A 20,198-nucleotide genomic window follows, 5' to 3' on the forward strand; every position below is an offset into this window, starting at 1 on the left:
GTATCTGGCGGGTTCTTAATTAAACGTGTTCAGTTTTCTTGAAAGTCTCGTACGGGAAGATTTTGTGTCTCTAAAATGGCAAAATGGGTATTTTCGGACCTACTGCCGCGTTGAAAGTCGGTACAGTGTTGATTTTTCCTGTTTGGCCTTCGTTCGTCTCTCATTTTCTCCAACTCAACGCGTCGTTCGTGTGTCGAATCGAAACGATGGTAGAACATCAATGAAACGAAAAGATAAGTAATTAACGTTGCTCTTTGTCATTCGCATGCAATCCGGTTATATACGTCTCTCCTTCAGAAATATCGGATTTTGCTCGCACGTCAAAGCCAAAAGGTTTCAGAAAGATCGCTCTATAAATGGCCGAATAATATGATCTGTCACCGTGTGAAACTTCGCTGACACAAAAGTGTGTCAAATTGAACTGACGAGGGGTTAGGTCGTGTAACATAGGAGTCTTCTAAATTTAAAAAAAAAAAAAAAGGAACTCGCATAGGCAAAAGATCATTTCATGGAAATACGGTTCGTTTGTCGACCATTCATCTTAATTTTAATATTATCCCGTCGACGGTGACAGAATAATATCACTCGGGCAACGTTGCGTGGATCACCAAGGTGAAGTTTCATCTTCCGTCGACACGTTTAATTCCGCGGTCGCGATTATCGCGCAATGTTAACGCGTTCTCGCCAGCCAGGAGAAGCTCTCTGTGGCTGCGCGTGTGCGATACACGACATCAATCTATCGCAACAGTGATCGTGTTAAAAACAGCCTCGATGACGTTTGCCCAACTTATCTTCCTGATAATTAGCGGTACATCACGGCTATTGGCCAATTTTCTGCCGGTCGTGACATCGGTGTAAAAATTCCAAGAGGAAAATCGGCTAACTTGTATTTCTCTTCTTTTTTTTTTTTAATTTCTATGTGACATCGACGATGATACGTTTTTACTGAGCCGGAAAATATAACTATTGCACGAAGCATAGCGAAACAAATCAAATTTTACGGATCATGCTGAAGCCTGGTGCGAGTTTTCCAGGGACTTCGGAAAGATCGCGATGTAACGAATCGTAAAGTACGTATGTAACGAACAGAAATTAAACGAACGTAGCTTTTCTAATCGACAACGATGTCGCGTTATCGGCGAAAGTTATCGACAGTTTCTCTGTTCGAAGCCGAATCCACCGGCCAGATATTCGTTTGAATCGAGTCATGCCTTTATCAAGCAGCACACATCGTTGCCCTTTTCGCCGACCTAATCGTGGCCCGGAAGGCATTTGCAGGCCATTAAGCGTGCTTTGAATCCTTCGTTCCGGTGAATTCTTAATCAACTTCCGTTCGACTCTCCAACTAACCATCCGCTCCAATTAATCAATTAATTACTCGAGAAGCGGTTATAAATGCAGTCCCCTTACGTTCGACTGAAAGCATCGATTATATTCACAGACAGCTGTTCGGAGAACGTTTCGGTTCTCTAGGTCGTGACACCAATCCTCGGCATCTTCGCTCTGACGTTATCCAAATTTCAAGACACCTCCTCCTCCAAACAACTTTCCATGGGACCGGAGGAAATATCCTCGTCGAAGGATCTCTAAGAAATTGTGCGAGATCTCATTCCGAGGCGCGTCTTGTCTACGAGTAGTCGGAAATAAATATGTAGGTTGTCAAACTGGCGGTTGGTCGAGAACTATATAAAACAACGTGAGATTATGCACGAGAAAATACTTGTTAATGCATATGCATGAGTCGCCGCCAGTAGCCGGTGCACGTGTAACGAAGTTTCGTAATATGGAAATCATGGCGAGTGAAACCGACATTGGAAGCGGCAATTTCTTTCTCTTGGCGCAATTCCTGCGAACCTTGTTGCGCCAATTCTGCCGATTATTTTTCCTACGTTACATCCCGCTATCCCATAAAATCGCTATAAGCGTCTTCTAATTTCTTTTTTAACGACACGCGTGTCCTGCCTCGCTCCTACGCGAAACGGAATTGTTCAATCGATGATAACATCTCAACACTGGGCGTTTCAATTTTTCAGGAAATTTCCACCCTCGGTTTTATAGATTCGCCTGCTAAAAAGAAAAAAGAGCACTTCGTAGTCATGGAAATTCGTTGGTGACAGATAGCTCCGCGGGTTTTCTTTATCGGTTCGGCTCGTAAATCTGGTTGTGCGGGTGATCCAAGAATCGATTGCGAGCTCGGTATTCCCAGGGACAGGAATTTCGTGTCTGCGAGAGCAGCAGCCAGCCCGTGCATTCCTTCTTTGGAAGGAGATGTCTCGTCCATCGACCAGCGACCCTCGTATTTTCGCTGGATTTTCGCGTTATTGCCGCGAAATCGGCGTCGCGGGAATCCCGAGAATCGGACGAAACGATATCCTGCAGCAATAATACATCGCATCTTGACGGCTTCCTTTAGCGAGACTCGCCGCTAAAGAGCAGTCTTGCACGTTCTGGCATTCTCGAAGAATTCGCACGCGGATTTTTAATTGCTTACGAGCGAAACAATGCGGTTACGTCAACGGAACAAGCGCGCTTTTCCAAGCGATGTAACGCATAACTTTGCAATACGATTTATGAAGCGCGTTCAACGTCTATCAATTTAACGTCTTAGTTGGCAGGTTAAAAAAGCTTCGACTTTAACGAGGGAAAATCGATGTACTCTGTACATCTCGGCCATTCGGTTCACACATCAGAAGAAATTTCGAACAAGCTTCGCGTTACTTTGAAATATCTTTCCCGATTTCCCGTTTCTGAAACTCTGTTCACGCGCGCATCCGTCAACATGTCGTTGTTAACCCGCTTTATGACGAATCAAATCTCACGGATGATCGAATTTTCGTGGCATTATTCGCGATTTAGAAACGGTAGTGGAAGATCGTGCCTTATAACGCCTGGCGTATTTCGCGAACATGTGAAGCGTAAACCGAGCTTAATGCGGCTGAGCCAACGTTCGAAACGAACGAGCGGAGTTGTTACAGCGGCATGTGCAAAGCAGCTACTCTCTGCATCCGTTTCCAAAGATTCTTATGTATTTGCGGCATTGTGCCATTACGGAGTCGGTTTGCACGGCGGATAGCGTCTACTGGTAACCGACTCTACTCTAGTTCGTTACGTATTCCAATAGCTGGAGAAGCCGAACGACGCGTTGTAAATCGATCGAGCTCGGCTAAATGCTTCGTACGTTAAAACTTACGTCCATTCACGTTGGATCCAGTAGCGGTAAATGCGTGAAGCAGATTATATAATTAACGATTTATCTTGTTCGCTGTTACATGAAATTCCAGCGGACGAGTCTTACGAGCTACTCGTATTCGTCTGGAGTCTTTACTTTTGTTGTTGCCTTACTTTCTTTTCTTTTTTTCTGTCTTCTTTTAAAAAGATTTTTTATTTTCACGTCGATAAATCAATTCACGGAAGGATCTGATCGAACCGTTCTCCCATTTTTCTTCCTCGATCGATAACTCCGCCAAATGGTACGATTTATTATAGCGACGTGGCAAAAACAATAGAACGCGATTCAATGAATACACCGGTATTCCACTGTAATAATCTATCGACTGGAAATGGTAATTTCGCGACAGCGTGTATCGAGGAAGGAGAAGAGAGTTCTGCTCGACCTTCGAATATCAATTAAAGAAGTCCATTTGGAAAGACACCGCTTGCATATCATCGGCCACGATCGCTTCTAGTTCTTCGCCGATCTTTTCTTCGGTAATGGCCCATTTAACGGGTAATCGTTGCCTCGATTAGCCTCGAAAAACGATCTTTCTACCTCGAATCCGTCAAATTGGCGCTCTCATTAACCTCGAGATTTCGCACGATTAGTCAAATCGAAGGTTTTTTTCTCCAATCAGCTGTTAATTGCCGAATATGCGATAATTTAGATAGACGGCCAATTTTAAGAAAGAAAGGGGCAAAGAGGAGAAATTTCACAACACCTGCGAGTACTAATCTTATATTATTTTTATACGTTTGATATAAAATGTATGCAGCTTTGGAAGAGGGAAGCCATATTACGGTGAATTTGTCAAAATAAATTTGTCTCGATCGCGGGAAAAAAATGATCAGTCGTTCCTCTGACAGAAAAATCCTATATTATATTTTTATTAATGCCTGCTAATATCGTCATGAATATTGTTACGATCATCGGTGCATTATCTACAAATTATAAAGTGCGATACTCACCTCCTTGTAACTGTGGTTCGCCTAACTCGACATAGAACAACGCGTCCTTCTCGTACGAATCCTCCTCGATGATCGACAGCTGGATCAGCTTTCTGAAAGAAAAGCGCAAGAGAAAATACCGTGAGATTAGTAATCGTGTAACAGGGTGGCTGAGTTGGATGTATGTTCTGGCGAGTTTGGCGAAAGTCGAAGGTAAAGTTGGACTAAACTTCGTAGCTCTAAAGAAGCCCGCAGCTTTAAGGTGCGCGCTGATCCTGCCTTGTCGCGATATCAAAAGAACTTCCGGTCTCGGGATGAAAACGCTCTGGCAACTTTTCCGAGTCCATTGAATTCCTTTCGGCGCCGTTGCATTTTATGCATCACCCTCCGGATAACTTACAAAATTAAGCAACTCTCGTTGACTTAATTTCCCATTTGCAGATAGCAAGAAATAATTTGTATAAATTTCATAACTTCGATAAACGATTATCCTAAAACGAAGGCTCTCTTTCAAAGTAGGAAAATTATATAATTTGATATTTTCAACGCGTATTCTGATGAAATCCCATATTGGAAACCAATACGAGTCCGCGAAATGTAATAATTTTGGAAAACAAGAGAACCAGAGATACGATAATTGTTCAATGAACGACTAACAGATACGGATGGAAATTTCCCCTGTAATTGTTTTACGGATGCCGCGAATACGATTTCCCGTTGGATTGCCGCAAATTTAAGACACGCGTCGTGTTTGCGTATCGATTACGTGAAATTGATTAGAGAGATTTCGTTTGATCGTCTTGTGGAATTAACGACGTGGAAATTCTGTACATTATGATCATTACCGTAGATCGTCTCGTAATCGGATCCAATAAGCGCGAGTTATGGTAACGTTACACTAACCGTCCGGTATCTATATCGTCGTAAAGCCAGCAAGCGAATGTAACGTAATATCGATGTCGATAATTAATTACGACGTATCGCGTCAACCGAACGACACCCAGCTATTCTACTCCCTTGTCGAGTAATGCACCCTCGTCCATCCAATACTTACTAATTATCCATCTTCTCGAATATAATTTCGACGAAAATTTCGCCGCCGAATGAAGTCGAAAGGAAATTTAATCGCACGCTTCTTGTCATAGTCGATTTAATTTCGTACAATTTTATTCGCTGGCTCGGTGCCTCTTTATTGAGGTTATTAGTTGTATAAACAGAGAAACGCGTGGATAAATTGCAAGGTAGAAAATATATTTTAACACAGAAGTGTAATTACAAATAGAAATATAATTTGAGCCAAGTCCAGGTCCGCACGCTACCAGTGTCACCCTATAACTGAAAACCCCGAAGCGAACGTCGCCTGTCTGCTGTTTATGGTCTGCCTTCTTCCCAGTCTTTTGTCTATACGATGGCTTCAGTGCTCGAGAAAATTAAAAAGATCAGATGTAGAGTTTCCTTAGAAGTGGTGACCATTTCAACACTCTTTACGCGTGAGATAACGCTCGATACAAAGTAGCATTGATGTCGAGACGAGAATAATACTAAGTACTGTTCCACGTAGTTTAGACAGTAGTATACGCGCGTAAGTATAATTAACAAGCCTATACGTACGTACATAAGCTTAGACCATATTCTTTTTTCAGCAGTCGTCTTTCATTGTAGCAGGCAATCGAGAAATAAGTCTATTTGACCCGCGTACTTATTCGCCGTACGGTAGATAATCAGAACGTCGATTTGGAGCTCAGATAGAGGAAAATTCGGATAATATGGAAAGGTCTATTGGCGTTCATAAATCGTGTAATAAAATCATAGAAAACTTTCGATGATGTTACGTTATACAGGTATTTAGGTTTAATGGAATATTTAGTCGGTTGGAAGTTTAATCGAATGAATCTTACGATGTCTGATTCTATTTACACTTTCCTATAATTCGTATTAAAATTCCGAAATAGTGAAGTTACGATGAAGTTCGGAGCATCTCGGATAATACGAAACTTGGGTTAAGCAGCAGTCGGATAACCGAAGCTGCATTGTATTACGTGTTTTAGCAACTGTATGACCGAAACTCGAATTAAATGCGGACATATAAAGTAAAGGCGCGTGTCTGATGGAGTTGGATATATTAAACTTGACCAAGCCTAACAAACGATGGCTATTAATGTCATTATTTATAATATTGTGACGTAGAGAATGTTCGCTAATGATCCTACGCTGCTCTAAAGGTTTTGTATTAAAAGTAGCCACTATTCTGACCTAAACATACGCGAATCATATGCCAGCGACGTTAGAGTCTGTCTAAAAGATCGCTCTCTTAATTCTGGATCTCCAAGAAATGTCGTTTACTTGAAAGTATTCATCGATCGATCGATTTATTCTAGAAATCTCGTTCAAAGCTCGCGGAACATTGAAAGAAGCGTTAATTACATGGATAAAGTAAACGTTAATTAAGCATCGCTTCTTATCTTAACTTCCAGGCTTGTCGATGTCGAATAAATTCGAAAAATACACGAGGAACGTACGAGAGGGTAGAGAAAAATTTTGGCAGGAAAGTTTCGTCACGCTCTTGGCTTGCACAACGTCGGAATTCGTGACGAGACTTTTGCACAGGCCTCGCCGCCTCTATGCATACGCGTTCATAATCGAGTAACGGCCGACAAGCTGAACGATCCGACCGCTTTTGCCAAATTAGACGTTCAAATTTGAAATTCAAATCGATCCAGAGTAGCAGCGAAATCAATTTAGCGTGCCATCTGGCTCCGACAACGTCGAATCTCGTCGACGCTCATCCTAAACGTTCCTCGTTGCATACATCGCCACACTTATAAACGCTTTGAAACGCAGCTCATCTCGTGATGCGTCTCCTTCGTCCGCGTAATCAACGCCCGCTTCCATTATCTGTACAGTTTTTAAAGTAGATTACCAGACGATGATCAACGATGGATGAACATTAGCAAGTAAAAAAGAAGATTGTTTTAAAGATAGGAAAGTAAGTGCAGTTCAAGATTACCCGGAAGAAACTATATCACAAAGAGAACGTCTAGACTCCATGGAGGACCATAAATCTGAGACAAGCAGCCTGGATGGCAGATGAAGAAGAAAAACTATGCGAAGGTCGTCGAAAGCAAAGGCGTTTGATCTACGCGACGTATATATAAATTGCTTTAATATTCATATTCCATGCTAGTTATATTTTGTAGTTAAGGTAGATATAGCGAAGGAATCACGGTGACAGCGTATTTTTCATTCGATATCCATCGCTGTTCGAAGGCAAAGTGTTCCTGAAATAGCTCTGACCTTAGACTTGAAGCCACGTCGCGACGATAACCCGCTGACTTGGAGTGTACAGACACAACTTGCAGCCAAGTATATACCGCGTCGATCGATATCTACTCGGTCGTGTGCGATACTAACCATCGTACAGACCCAGGAAATAGATTGGCGCTCGCGTTAAATCGAAGTGCCATCAGGCGAGAAGTCGAATTGTTCCAAACAATGCGCGAACTTGCTGCCAAGACTGTCAGCGTGTCGTTCAACTTTGAACTTTGCAAGTTTGTTAATCATTCGACGAGATCGACTTGGCGGCGTTTCATTTTTAAACGAGACTTCGCCATCTTCTTTCGCTCTTGCGCTTGCTCCCTCGCTGAAATCAGTTGGCGATACTATAGGTGGGAAGAAAAGCGAGAATTCGCGAGGATGATGAGCGATGAAAAAGGTCAGTGAGAGACATCAAATATTTAGAGTGGAATATCGATACCGTTTGATCGACGTGCATCTACGTGGAGATTTGACTACACGTGGCAAGAATGTGTTGTATGCGTGACGTCGTCTTCAGCCCTCGAAAGCTGGGTCAATTCTGACTCATGCAGATGTTTCACGTTTATTACGTTTCAGGATTCACGTTCACGTGTTATTATTCTATCAAGCTATACGAAGCATTTTATTTCTTATGGAAATTTACTTATCGTATAAATTTACTTTATCTTTAGTTATCATAACGCTATAAAATAAGATAACCGAGAAGCCAGTGACTCCAAAGAAACGAAGCTGCAAGTGCTTCTGAAAATTATACTTTCTTTATTCTTTCTAATAAAATTTCTCGTTAAACGTAGTTCTACTTATCTCGCTTTATATTTAATACACGAGAACCTGCTTGTAGCTCAACGTCATTGCGATACTTGCATTTCTACTCAGCCATAATAGCGGAGTAATCGCGAGAATCAATAGTCCAAGTTTCCCATAGACTAACCGGGCTAACACGCCTATCCACACGGCAGTTCTCTTCGGATCTAATTTGCGGTGTTACATCAGTCACGTTATGAGTATTGTCCAACCGGCAACGCGTTCCAATGTTATTCACCGCTACAGCACCATGGTCACGGTGTTAACGCAAATGTGTATTAATCTAATTAGGTCTGTTTACGCTGACTGACCGTTCGTCCTCGCTGTTCCAATGCTATTTAGCAACCTCGAAATCGACTAAGTTCCCTCGTTCCCTCTTGTGCCAATGGTACACTCTCGTACCACGATCTGTGTGGTCAAACGTCATTCAACAGCCTTCGAGCAAATGTATTCGCACGCGGTCGCGAGCTATTGGGTTGGCAACTAAGTGATTGCGGATTTTGTCACTAAATGGTAATGACAAAATCCGCAATCACTTAGTTGCTAACTCAATAGACCGATTGCTGTTCGAATCGAATGTACAGAACGTGACCAAGGTATTTGAAGACTTTTCCTAAATATGCCACGTGAGTTGTTCGAGACATTTTGAAATTTTGTTAGAAGCGTCATCACGACCAACGTGATTACGTGGATTACGCGATGAATGACAGGATTGATCAAATTTTAATAAAAAGAATCGGGAAATGTATATGAAAGTCGCACGAACCACTGATCAGAGTGTTGCCACTCGATGCTAATTAAAAAGATCATCGAGCAGTGTTTGAACGAACCGCGTAGAGCTTCGTTTCATCATCGACTCGAGATCAATTAATCGGTTCGAGAATAGCTTCTACGGCTTCCCTGCTGACGCTGATGCGGGTTTAGTCTATCGAATACACTGTAGTTGGCTTTTGTTTGGGGCAGCCGTTGTTTCGATGAATTTGGCGTGAGCCATTGATACGAGAGAATGGAAATCGAATTCGAATGTGAATCGCATAAGATTAAATAGAGAAAGTATCGAATCGTTGCTGAAATTTTCTGCACGACAGTCGCGTCCAATGTTTAATTTGAAATTGATCATCATCGAATATAAGAATTTTTTCTCATAGTCTTTCTTTTTGATCTTCTTGCGAAGAGTATGACAATGTTCGATCTCGTAACGATACGATAAATAAATAATTAGAACGCCGTGAAACGCTGTTTCATAGGAATTTTCGCTCCAAGAGAGTAGAGATGCAAGAGGACCGAGTAAAAAATCGATAGGAATCGGTCGACGGAGACAGGAAACAGTCTAGAAGGCTACGTGTGCGATATTTTTATCGCGCTTAAACGATCCGTCAATACGAAAATTGTCCCTGTAATAGGGCAAGGCCGACGAATCGTTTCCCGGCTCAACCTTGACCAGAGGAGATGGGATACGAAAATTGAATTCTTGCAGAATCCGGTCGAGCTCCTCCGTAAATAGGAGTTCGTCCTCGGTGCTCGTAAAACTAGGCATAACTTTGTTTTTGCCGGTGACAAGATTGGAGGGACGAATTTTATTCGTCGATTACCTCAAGGCAGAGACCTTGATTACGATGCATCGTTTCGTAAATCATGACGAACCTTGTCTCCATGAGAACCTTCTAAGGATAAAGTTAAAATAAAATTACTTTCTCGTCTCTGTCGCTTTTACATTTTCATACGTGCATGTATTCCATGCAAGTATTTAAAGCTTATTATAGAAGACTTGTCTGTATTATACATATCTTCTGATTAATTAAATTCTCAATTTTTATTAATAACAGAATTTGCGTAAAGTTAGAATTTACATAAATGAATATACAATTTTAAATTAAATTTCGAAACCGGTCATCCAATCAGGTCTGGTAAGGTTAATGATATGTCGTATATTGCATACTCAAATACTCGTAAATAATACGTTTTGCACACTTGTATCGCGAAATTGGTGCACACTCGTCGCGGATAAATATTCCAACAGGCTGACAGGGGACATTCGGACCTTTCTTTTCTTCGTCTCCAATCTCGCAACTGGATCGACCGATCGACGATATCGTTGGGTCCGGTTTAGTACGACCGAGCCAATCCAATCTATCTGGAATTCGATTTAACATTCGCGAAACCCGCGAGAACGAGCCCGAGTGAATAGAATTGACAAGTTGCATCGACCTCTGTCTCTCCGAAGCTTTTTGGATTTTTTTAACGCGATAAATCAATCGCTGCTCTGCGGCCAAGGATTACTTGTTTAATGTTCTTCGTTAACGAAATCGCGTTCTTCAGCTTTTCCGTTTAAGAGCTTCCAATGTCTCGGCGATGCAAACTCGTAGTATTTGGAGCAGAATAGAATTTCTACACCAATGGCACTTTGTTCCACTTGTTACGTAAATAAATAATAACGGAAATCTCACTAACGTGTTACAGAATCTCATGAATATTCCTGTAGAATGGCGAGAAGAAAGAACACGGTTCGAGATAGCCGAAGTTCCTTCAAAGAGAATCTTCTTCGTGCGATCGTGTGATTGCAGCCGCGATGTCCAGAATACGTAGAAGACGTACATCTTCTTTTACTTTGCCGTAAGTACGAATCCGACAAGCTTGATCTCTTCTGAGCGAGTATCAAAAATTTAGACTTATCCTCCGAACAAAGAATCGAATTCAGCTGAAGACGTTGCGAGAGAATCGTTGCAGGATTCTTCAGAGTGCTACCTTGAAAACTGACTGTCACCCCATTAATCTTCTTTCTTTCCACGGCATCTCTCCTCCAATGGCGTATACTCTAACACAGCAAAGATTTTTCGTCCAAAATCGAGGAGCTCTATGACGTTTAAACAAAAATTCTAATTTAAATTTTAATAATTCGTTCGCTTCGATCGATAAGATCCCACGTTTTGGCTGGTTTCGCGTCCTTCGATGACCAGGATTATTCTCAGATCTTGAACCTTTCTTAAACCTTGAAACGCTCGATCGTCGACGTCTGCTGCTCGAATCTACCTTTTGCACATAAAACACTGAACGACGTAATAAATTGTCCCGAAATCTTGACGCGTTTTCATCTTCGGATTTTATTTTTTCTTGCTCCTTCAACACCTTCGGATATAGTTTACTTTCTCTACTTTCATGCTGATCCCTTTTTCCATTCTAGTTGTATACTATAGGGTGTACGATCCGAAAAATATGAACGCATAAAGAAAATATATAGATAAAAGTTAAGTGCTAAGGTAAAACGAGTAAACATTCGCGAATGCCTTTTCTTTTATTTCGATTCTGGAGTTTCGATCTCGTTCCGTTGCATCTCGCAGAAACTCGTCCCTAACTTACAGTTCAAAGCACGTGTTCGCCAGATAACGAGAAATCGATGGTCTCAGTAAGGACCCGGTCAAAGGCTGAACTTCTGAAAAGCGAAACGTATGCGACAGGAAAGAATTCGCGAAAACCAACGCTTTTATCCACCATCGTCCTATCTGCAATTTCTGCTACGTTTGCGAGCAACGAGGATTATATTTCTCGCCGAGGACTCCCGTTTGTTTCCTGGCTCACAGATATTTTAATCATATTCCGAGCACGCGAACGTCTACGCTACTGTGTAGAATACTGCGTGGACTAACGTACATATATTTTACTTTGTCCACGTAAAATTGCTTTCTCACGGGATCCTCCGTATAGTCGATAGACACATAATCCGCAGAAGTCGATCTGACCAACTCCGATTCTTCTGATTCACTCAATTTCATTATTTCGATGTGAAATTATCATCTTGCTTCACAATGAAACGAATAATTTACTTCCATAAATCCATCGCAAGAAAATGACATAAATAAAAATAAATTATACGTTTGGTATGGCGTAATTTAACATTGAGAGAGTGTTCGTAGAAGCTGATTAGGTTTAAAAATAATTTGAAATAATTCCTGGAATATCCATGTTTCTTTACTTTATCCGTGCAAATTCACAAAAACCACTTGGCCATTGTGTATTTTCCAGCTCACGGTAGTGGCCGCCGTTAAAACAGCAAAAATGGTTTGCTCGTGCGCGAGATCCAGCCGAGATTTTTCGTGGATTATCCACCCTTTGCCATGTTTGCCATCCGACGGTTAATCAAAACGCTCTTTATCGTCCCTCTCCCCGCTTCTTTATGTCGACAGCCGTCACTTTGAAATATCACGGTACTCGGCTGGAAGTATAAATAATGGTGTTCTCGATGGAAGATCTCGCGCGGTAACCGCGATCCATTTCGATACACCTCCAACGCGATGCCCTATTTTCCTTCCTTTTTTTTTCTTTCTTTTCTTTCGCGTCCTCGTTGATGTTGGTCGCGCGTTTTCGCGGTCGAGAGACACTCTCGGCGAACCGCGTAAATTTTAAGACGAGAGTGTCCCCGACGCGGCAGCCTGGCTTTTTGTCATCGAGATTGCGTCAACCTCGGGGAAAACGCCGCTCGAAGGTAACACGCGTAAACCCAGGTTGACGTGCACTCGCGTTTATGGAACCTTCCAACACCGGCAATCTCGGTGAACACGCTAATGTACATACTATCGCGGTGTACTATCGTTCTGTATTATCGTTGTGTACGACCTCTTCAGAAGAGAGGAGGTCCAAATTCTGAATTTGCTACGCGGCCAAATTTCCTCTATCTGGACAGAGTTGCGGTTTTAGGTTCAGCTTGATCGTGATTGAAAACGTTGAACAAACGAGGCTTCCCTTTGATCTAACAGGGAAAATGTTCCACAAGCAAACGAACCACTCGACGAAGGATCAATCGCGAGATCATTTCATTCATTGCCTTGATCTATATTTAATACGCAGAGACGTTGCTATGATATCTTCGATTCCATACAAGCAAAAAGCTCCAACAAAGCAACGTATCAATTGCCAACAAGTTATTCGATAAAAGGAAGAATCAGTAGTGAAGCCATCGTTGGTTCTCTTTGTCGTGTTTTATGATTCGTTGCTGTAATACGTTCGATTCAATGGAAACAAAATACCAGAGAAAAGTCTGGCGAAGCAACGTGTCGATTAGCAACAAACTATTCGACGAAAGATCAGTCGTGAAGTAATGAACATCGTCGAAACATTACGACTGGAATGGGATCGCACTTGGGGAAGCTTTCATGGCGCACAATTACAAGGGGAACGTTACTCCGTCCATTAAACAGCGAACAGTGGTGCGGCCGTGCCGTAACTCCGTATTACACGGAACAATTAAACACTCGACAACGCGGAACTATCTTTTAACAGTAACAGACCGATGACGGGGCAAAAGTTCGCGTCAGTTGTCACGAGTAAGCTTGGCTCGCGCGGCCCCTGTACTTGACATAATTCAAATCTCGAGAGTTCGAATTCTCCGCGGAGGTGCACACGCAGTTCGGATGGCCGAGCGGAGCGTGTGCGTGGATATCGTGTTAACGAGGGCTTCTCTAGTCGCATTCTACTCGTGGCCCATTGTTTCCACGCGAAACCGCGTTCCGCGAAGCACGAAGAAACACGCGAGAAACGTGGCTCGTACGTACCGGGTGTTCCAACAGATTTCGTTGGCATCGCCAGTATTCCCGGCTGTTCCAAGTTTTGGGTGGGGCGTTTAATAATTCCAGGAACCTTCGGAGCGTGAAGATTTATTGTCGGAAGACCGCTGCATAGGTGAATGGGCGAGGGATGGTAAGCAGATAGGGAAATTTCAACGCCGTCATAGAAAATTCATGGCTGAACCCAACAGCTCTGGCTAAGATCGAACCTGGCTACTCTCGATCGAAAGAAGAACACGGTATCGGACACCTTACTCGGACCTGGTTTCTGCTATCTGTAATATTTCTCAACGATTTACGTTTCGTTATCTATTCCCTTTGATTGCGAATGATCGCTAGCGAAGTCGTGGTCTCTGTAGTTGTAAATCTTTGTTTCTTTGATGGGATACGACGACTCATGCTTCGTTCCCATTTCGTAGATCTTCTTCCTTCAAATTTATATAATATCACACAAGTTATAGACTATTATTCCCGTGCTCTCTAATTGAAACCTAACACTTTCCCATTCTGTAAGATACGTGCAAGTATTTGAAGTTTCTCGCGTCTTTCATTTTCTTCGAGGAAAGTTGTAGCTATTATACGACCTGCTACGAAACGATCACTCGATATTTTATGTTGAACGAACAAAGATATCGTAGAAAAGAAATTAATAAATTTTGCCCCTAACTTTCCCTACGAGAATTTCCTGTATCACGGTTTTTATTATCACGTGACGATGTTGGGTGCAGGTCGACTATCATGTTCCAAGATGCCGTAGCTTGGAAAGTCTATCGTCTTCTCGGGCCGGCTGTCTATTGTCGCAGCTGCGAGATCCGGCCCCTCTGGCATATGTGCAGCTGCAGTTTGTCAGTCATGCTGCTTGCCTGGTATACGAGGCTTTAGAGCTCCCGAAGTAACGCGTCTATATACATGACTGTGCATAATATATGACCGTGACACATTCACCATGGGCTGTAGTTTCGCACATGGACACGCGCTGCCTATGTATTTACCAACGGGAAAACAACTCTGTTTTTCTTCCCTTTTTTTTCCTTAATACAGACACTGTGCTTCCAATTGAATTTCTGATGAATTTACATTTCGGAAGAGGATCCTGCTGCATTTCCCTGGTTGTAGTCTTTTTCAGTTACACAACTTTCTCTGCAAGAACTTGCCAAGGATACATAGATACGCAGATAAGAAAACTCGAGAGAAAAATAACAGACGCATTTCTTTACGAGTCCTTTAAAAACAGCTGACAAATTGATGAAGTTTCAAACATACGATTACTAACACAAGCCACGTTCGTACCAACTTCGATATCGTAATATTACCACGAACAGAACTTGGAAAATTTTATAAATGCGTGTTCATCTCCGAGATACAAAGACAATTTTTGGAGATATTAGATTGATGCGACGTAAGAGAAACAGTAGGGAGATATGTAAATTTAATGGACATTTGGTAATTGATTGAATGTAAGGACACCGGGTTATAATTTCTGTATCTGATGTCACGAGAAAAAGATCAATCGGACGTTAAATTTTAACGCGAACGGTCACGGTTGCGGAGTTAATAGTCGATACATAAGTTCTGCAAGAATCGTGAAACACATGCAGAGAATTTTATTCGCGTTCATGGTTGTTACATATATCGATAGCCTACATGCATATCGTCTAGAACTTGGTTTTCTACTCGCGCGAGTTACGTCGCTTTCTTATCGACATCCGCGATGAATATAAAACCGTCTTCGCAGGGTCACGCGAGCGTAATGAAAAGGCCAATCGTAAATCGCGATGACCGACTCTCTGAATCGCTTCCCAACTGCGAAATGAACGATTCGCTTCCGAAAAGAAATCGATCAAAAGCGTCGACCTTCTCTCGTTTTTCCAGCTTCGTAGATATCGAAGAACGGCCATCGACGTTCGCTGTTCATCGACGAACCACGTGGAAAATCGCCTACAGACTTACGATAAGACTTCGAGATTAAAATTTCCTTGCAGCGAACGCGCCACTTTGTGGTTTGTTCGCGATTTGCATCGCTGCTTTCGCAAATTGAAACATTTTTCATTTTCTCCATTCGCCCACGATCAGCCACGCAAAAGTACGCCTTATAAAAATGATATTTTTATTTAAACAAAGCGTATAACACATTTACTTGTTAGTCTGTAAAGTGTTAATAAAAAAAATTCATCAGGATAAGAGTCTTATTAATCGGTGATACCATGATTAATGTATCCGATGGGGTTAGGGCGGACGTACATTGTTGCGTTACGCACGGTGATTAGTCGGACAATGCACGGCGTCTGGTCACGGATTTGATATTTATCCGTGGCCTCTTCTGTTGCCTGTGTGCGGAGCGATAATTAATTTCCCGTTTAAATAAGCCCATCGCGCGGCGGCTACCTAATTAATCAAGCTTCCTACGTCGAATGACGCTAACGAACTCGTGTCACTGATGCACTTCGAAACGTCCGCAGAGATAATCGGCTTGAAAAGTAATTGTCGTTGTGTCCCCCCACCGCGATTAATTGATACGTCATATAATTAATGCGGCCGCATTACCGCTGCGCCTTAATTAGAAACGCGGCGTAGATACATCACGGGGACCTTTCTACATTCAGAGCTGCTGCCTATACTCGAATTGCGTTTTTCCCCTCGAAATTTCGTGACTCGAGCGTCCGATTAAATTTACGGCCGAACAATCGGTTAGAAGGGTTCGACGAACGGCTCTATTGTGATAGCGCGCGCTTAAATTTCAATAAATCGGTAATTCGCGTCGCAATTCTTGCAAAATGAGGAAACGATTCTTTCCAGGAATATTCTCGAGTCCATCGAGAACGAAATCAAATAGACCGACCGCGTGTCTTTACTTTTCAACGAAGCGACTTCTGAATACTTTTTGTAGTGACTGGAGCAAGAACAGGCAGAAAGACGTTATACATATTCACTGTTTATGGAATGTACATTTTGACAATAGATTTGGACCATGCGCAGCTGGTATAGCGTGGCCGAATCATTCGAATCGAGGCGAAGCAACTGTGTGGGAATTACGCTACCACGAAAAGAGGATCGACGATGTTTAAACCGCATCTCAAAATTCTTACAATTTCTAATAGAAAGGCAGAGACATTCTGCCCGTGATGATGATATAATCACTGTGACGGTTCGATGATGAAGTAACAATGGCCACGTCGCTGAATCCCGGTGAAAAGACGTCCAAAGAGGTTAATTAACTCGGGAATATTCGAGAACGTTGAAATTTCGCGGCAAGTTTCCAGCACGGCGTTCAGAAATTAACGAGCTTCCAGCGAAGTTTCGCAATGAGAGAGATCGAGGATACTTACAATGGCAGACCGCGAATGAAATTTATCTGATTCGGAGACAACGCGTAAGTAGCGACTGCTCTTCGTCCGGCGTGGCAGTTCGCCGTCCCGGCGGCGGCTTCCGAATTTTGAAATTTTAAACACGACTTGCAGCCAAGATCGGGATTATGGCTTGGAAGGCAAACCCCCGGCGAATTATTCAACAGCGAGCGAATTGCTTGCCCTCTGTGTCTCCATTCCGAGTCACCGAAGAGACTTTCGCGTCGACGATCAAACCGTTGAGAATTTCCAGTTCTCGCAACATTTTCTAAATGTTTCATCCGCAACCTCGTTACTCTTCCTATTGCTTTTTATTTCCCTCCATTCTTTCTTTCTTTTCTTTTTTTTTTTTTTTTTATTTTTACCGATGATCGGAGCCTAATGATATTCGTCTTCGAACAAGGCGCTCGCGAACGTACCCGAACACTTATATCTCGTAATAGAGAGAGAGAGAAAATGTGTAATAGAAAATATATTTAAGCAAATTTAAGTATAAGTACAATGTGTATGTTGGTCCAGATCAGAAAGACCAGATCAGAAGCCAGGGGTTTGTGACAACGACCATACCCAAATCCACGTCATTCCATACTACCTGACAGTGAACTGTTAGGCTTTGACCTGACCTTTGCATATGGCCCAACATTACATTTTCCTCATTACGTAGGGCAATCAGGGTCTTCTCTTTGTCCCTCAACACCTACAAACGCAACGTATAAAAACTGCAAGCATTCGACCACGAGACTAGTCTTGTGTGATTTGAACAACTATTTTAACTTTGCCACTTCGTTGTAACGCTATACTTAATCATTTTCGTGAATAAAAGCCTACAAAAATATAAAAGCACCGTCAAGTTAAGCCATTTACATCGTGGCTCTGTTTAAGAGGACTGGTCTGTCGTAGGTGCAGTCTTCATGGAGTTTATCGATAATTTACTGTTCAAAACGATTGGTAGACAATGTCACTTCGCAAACATCGCATCTTACATTCTTTATAACAGAGGAGAAAAGAAAAAATTATTTATTCAAAAAAGATAAGGAATAAGAAATTAAATCATATAATTTCTCGTGGAATTCTTTAAAATGGTCGATACAATAAACTGATATAGGCGAGAGGCTGACAAACGGGTCAAACGTGATCTCTCCACTTGAAGAATACTTAACGACTGAAATAAAAAGCAGTCGCAGCGCGCGTAATAATACTCCTTTTTACGTGACAGGTCCATGTCATTTACATTTGTAGAATTACGAACAACTGGCCTGTCTGTACTCGGCTGCATCATCTGTGCAAGGCATGTTGCTAGAAAACTATGAAACTGAGAGCTCCTTCAAATTGATTTAGTGCTAAACAATACTCGAAAGCTTCGAGGACTAAGAAAAGTAAACTTCTTCAGAAAAGATGTGGAGTTTTCTTTGAAGTGGCATCCACTTCAACATTAACGAAATTTCCAAATACTCCGTGTAACATACATCGTTTTATTCGCGGTCGACGCAAAAGCGGAGAAAATGTTCGTTGCATATTTTATTTGGCTTGTCAGCGAATCGCAACAATTACGTCGATTAAACGATCGAATCCAATTAACGGGCTTTTATATTCATAACAGCGTCACGGATAAACGATCACAGAGACACCACGCCCTTTAAAGCGTGACAGTCCACCCTCCGGCAATCGAGAGCTTCCGAGGGGTTGTCACGGCATTTATAAAAGCACTTTCGCCTACAGAGATACTCCAGACGTAAATACGTATCCTTTCTTCTCCGTTTCCATTGCTCTTTCTCGTTTCAATTTCCAATTGCCAACTTGTGCATTATCGTCGCTCCGTTATATCGCAACTTTCCTACCGCTTACTTTTATACCCACTTAAGCGATAGAAAAACAACTTTCGTCGCAAAGTGCGCTGCATCTCTTTCTCCTTTCTTTCGCGCTTAAGAAACTTTCGCGGACGTCCGCGTTTTTAAACGCCGACTTCGTTCCGGCGGAACGGTGTTTATCGCGACCGAATCGCCGGCGATGATATCGTTCGCGTCGTGGCCAAGTCGAGGTTGATCGTTCGGCGACGTGGTCGTTGTTTCCAAGAAGTTTACGGACGGATCATCGGGAAGAGTTTATGCACGAAAAGCGAACGACTAAACAGAGAATCGTTCGCGTCACTGGCCAACAAAACGCGCAGCACGTTATCGCGAATTTAGTCCGCCGCATGGCGAGCGTTTCGAAGAAGGAAAAAAACGTACGTGGCAAATGGTTTGGATATACATTGGACGCGTATGAGCGTCGATAACGTGGCATTCTAGGAAAAAGTGGCCGACGTTGAATATCGAAAGCTGTCATCCAGGCATGAAAGTCCGTCCGGCTGTCGGAGAAACGCTCTCTCGCAGTATGGATTTATCAATCCATACAAGCGATAGCCACCTACGTGCAACGCCGTGTAACGAATTCTCTGGCGCACTCTTTCACCCGGTGCCACCGAGTTTGCTTAAATAAACCGTCAAATTTATCGCCGCGTTTTCGCCTCGTTTTCGACTAGTCCGATCCTGAATTTAACGACGCGCTCCCCATTCCAGACGCTCTATTTTTGTTGGTCGAACACAGCGAGTTAGCGAGATTTTCGAAAAGTTACTCGTTCGATTATGCAAATGGCGCATTACCGCGCAATATCCATGATAATCCGCGATTCGAACGGTAGAACGCGACCGGTACATCGACCGATAAATCCGGCAGAATTTGCAATAATCGTCGATGCCTGGCGGAGAGCGGCGCAGCGGAGAGGACGGAGTTAGGCGACACGACAACATGCCCCGCGCTCGTCCTATCGATTTTCCCCAGCGAAATTAGATCGTTGGACGTGAACAACGCGCTGTCCACCAGAGCTGACATTGATATCCCAAAGAGACTAATTCCACGTGCAATCGGATACGGCCGCGAAAGCGCACCGCTGTTGCATGCATCGCCATAAAGAAACGTCGGTCATTCCGTGAGCAATGTCGTTTTTTGTCCGGAATTTCCTAAGTTAAAGTCAAGT

At 42.7% G+C, this 20,198-nt stretch overlaps 1 protein-coding gene across 3 annotated transcripts in view; it reads right to left on the reverse strand.

The window, feature by feature from the left end:
* The window catches only part of LOC100650276 (sodium/calcium exchanger 3), a 116,333-nt gene that overhangs the window by 71,377 nt on the left and 24,758 nt on the right, over nt 1–20,198 (reverse strand). For 2 of the 3 annotated variants that reach the window (XM_048405881.1, XM_048405882.1), the window contains exon 3: nt 4,183–4,274. In XM_048405881.1, the coding sequence (XP_048261838.1) occupies nt 4,183–4,274 (92 nt within the window). Of the gene's footprint in view, nt 1–3,258; nt 4,088–4,182; nt 4,275–20,198 lie in introns of those variants that run through there. The other variant, XM_048405883.1, reaches the window with a different exon arrangement.

The sequence above is a fragment of the Bombus terrestris genome, chromosome 5 (genome assembly GCF_910591885.1).
Source record: "Bombus terrestris chromosome 5, iyBomTerr1.2, whole genome shotgun sequence".
NCBI classification, from domain to species: Eukaryota; Metazoa; Arthropoda; class Insecta; order Hymenoptera; family Apidae; genus Bombus; species Bombus terrestris.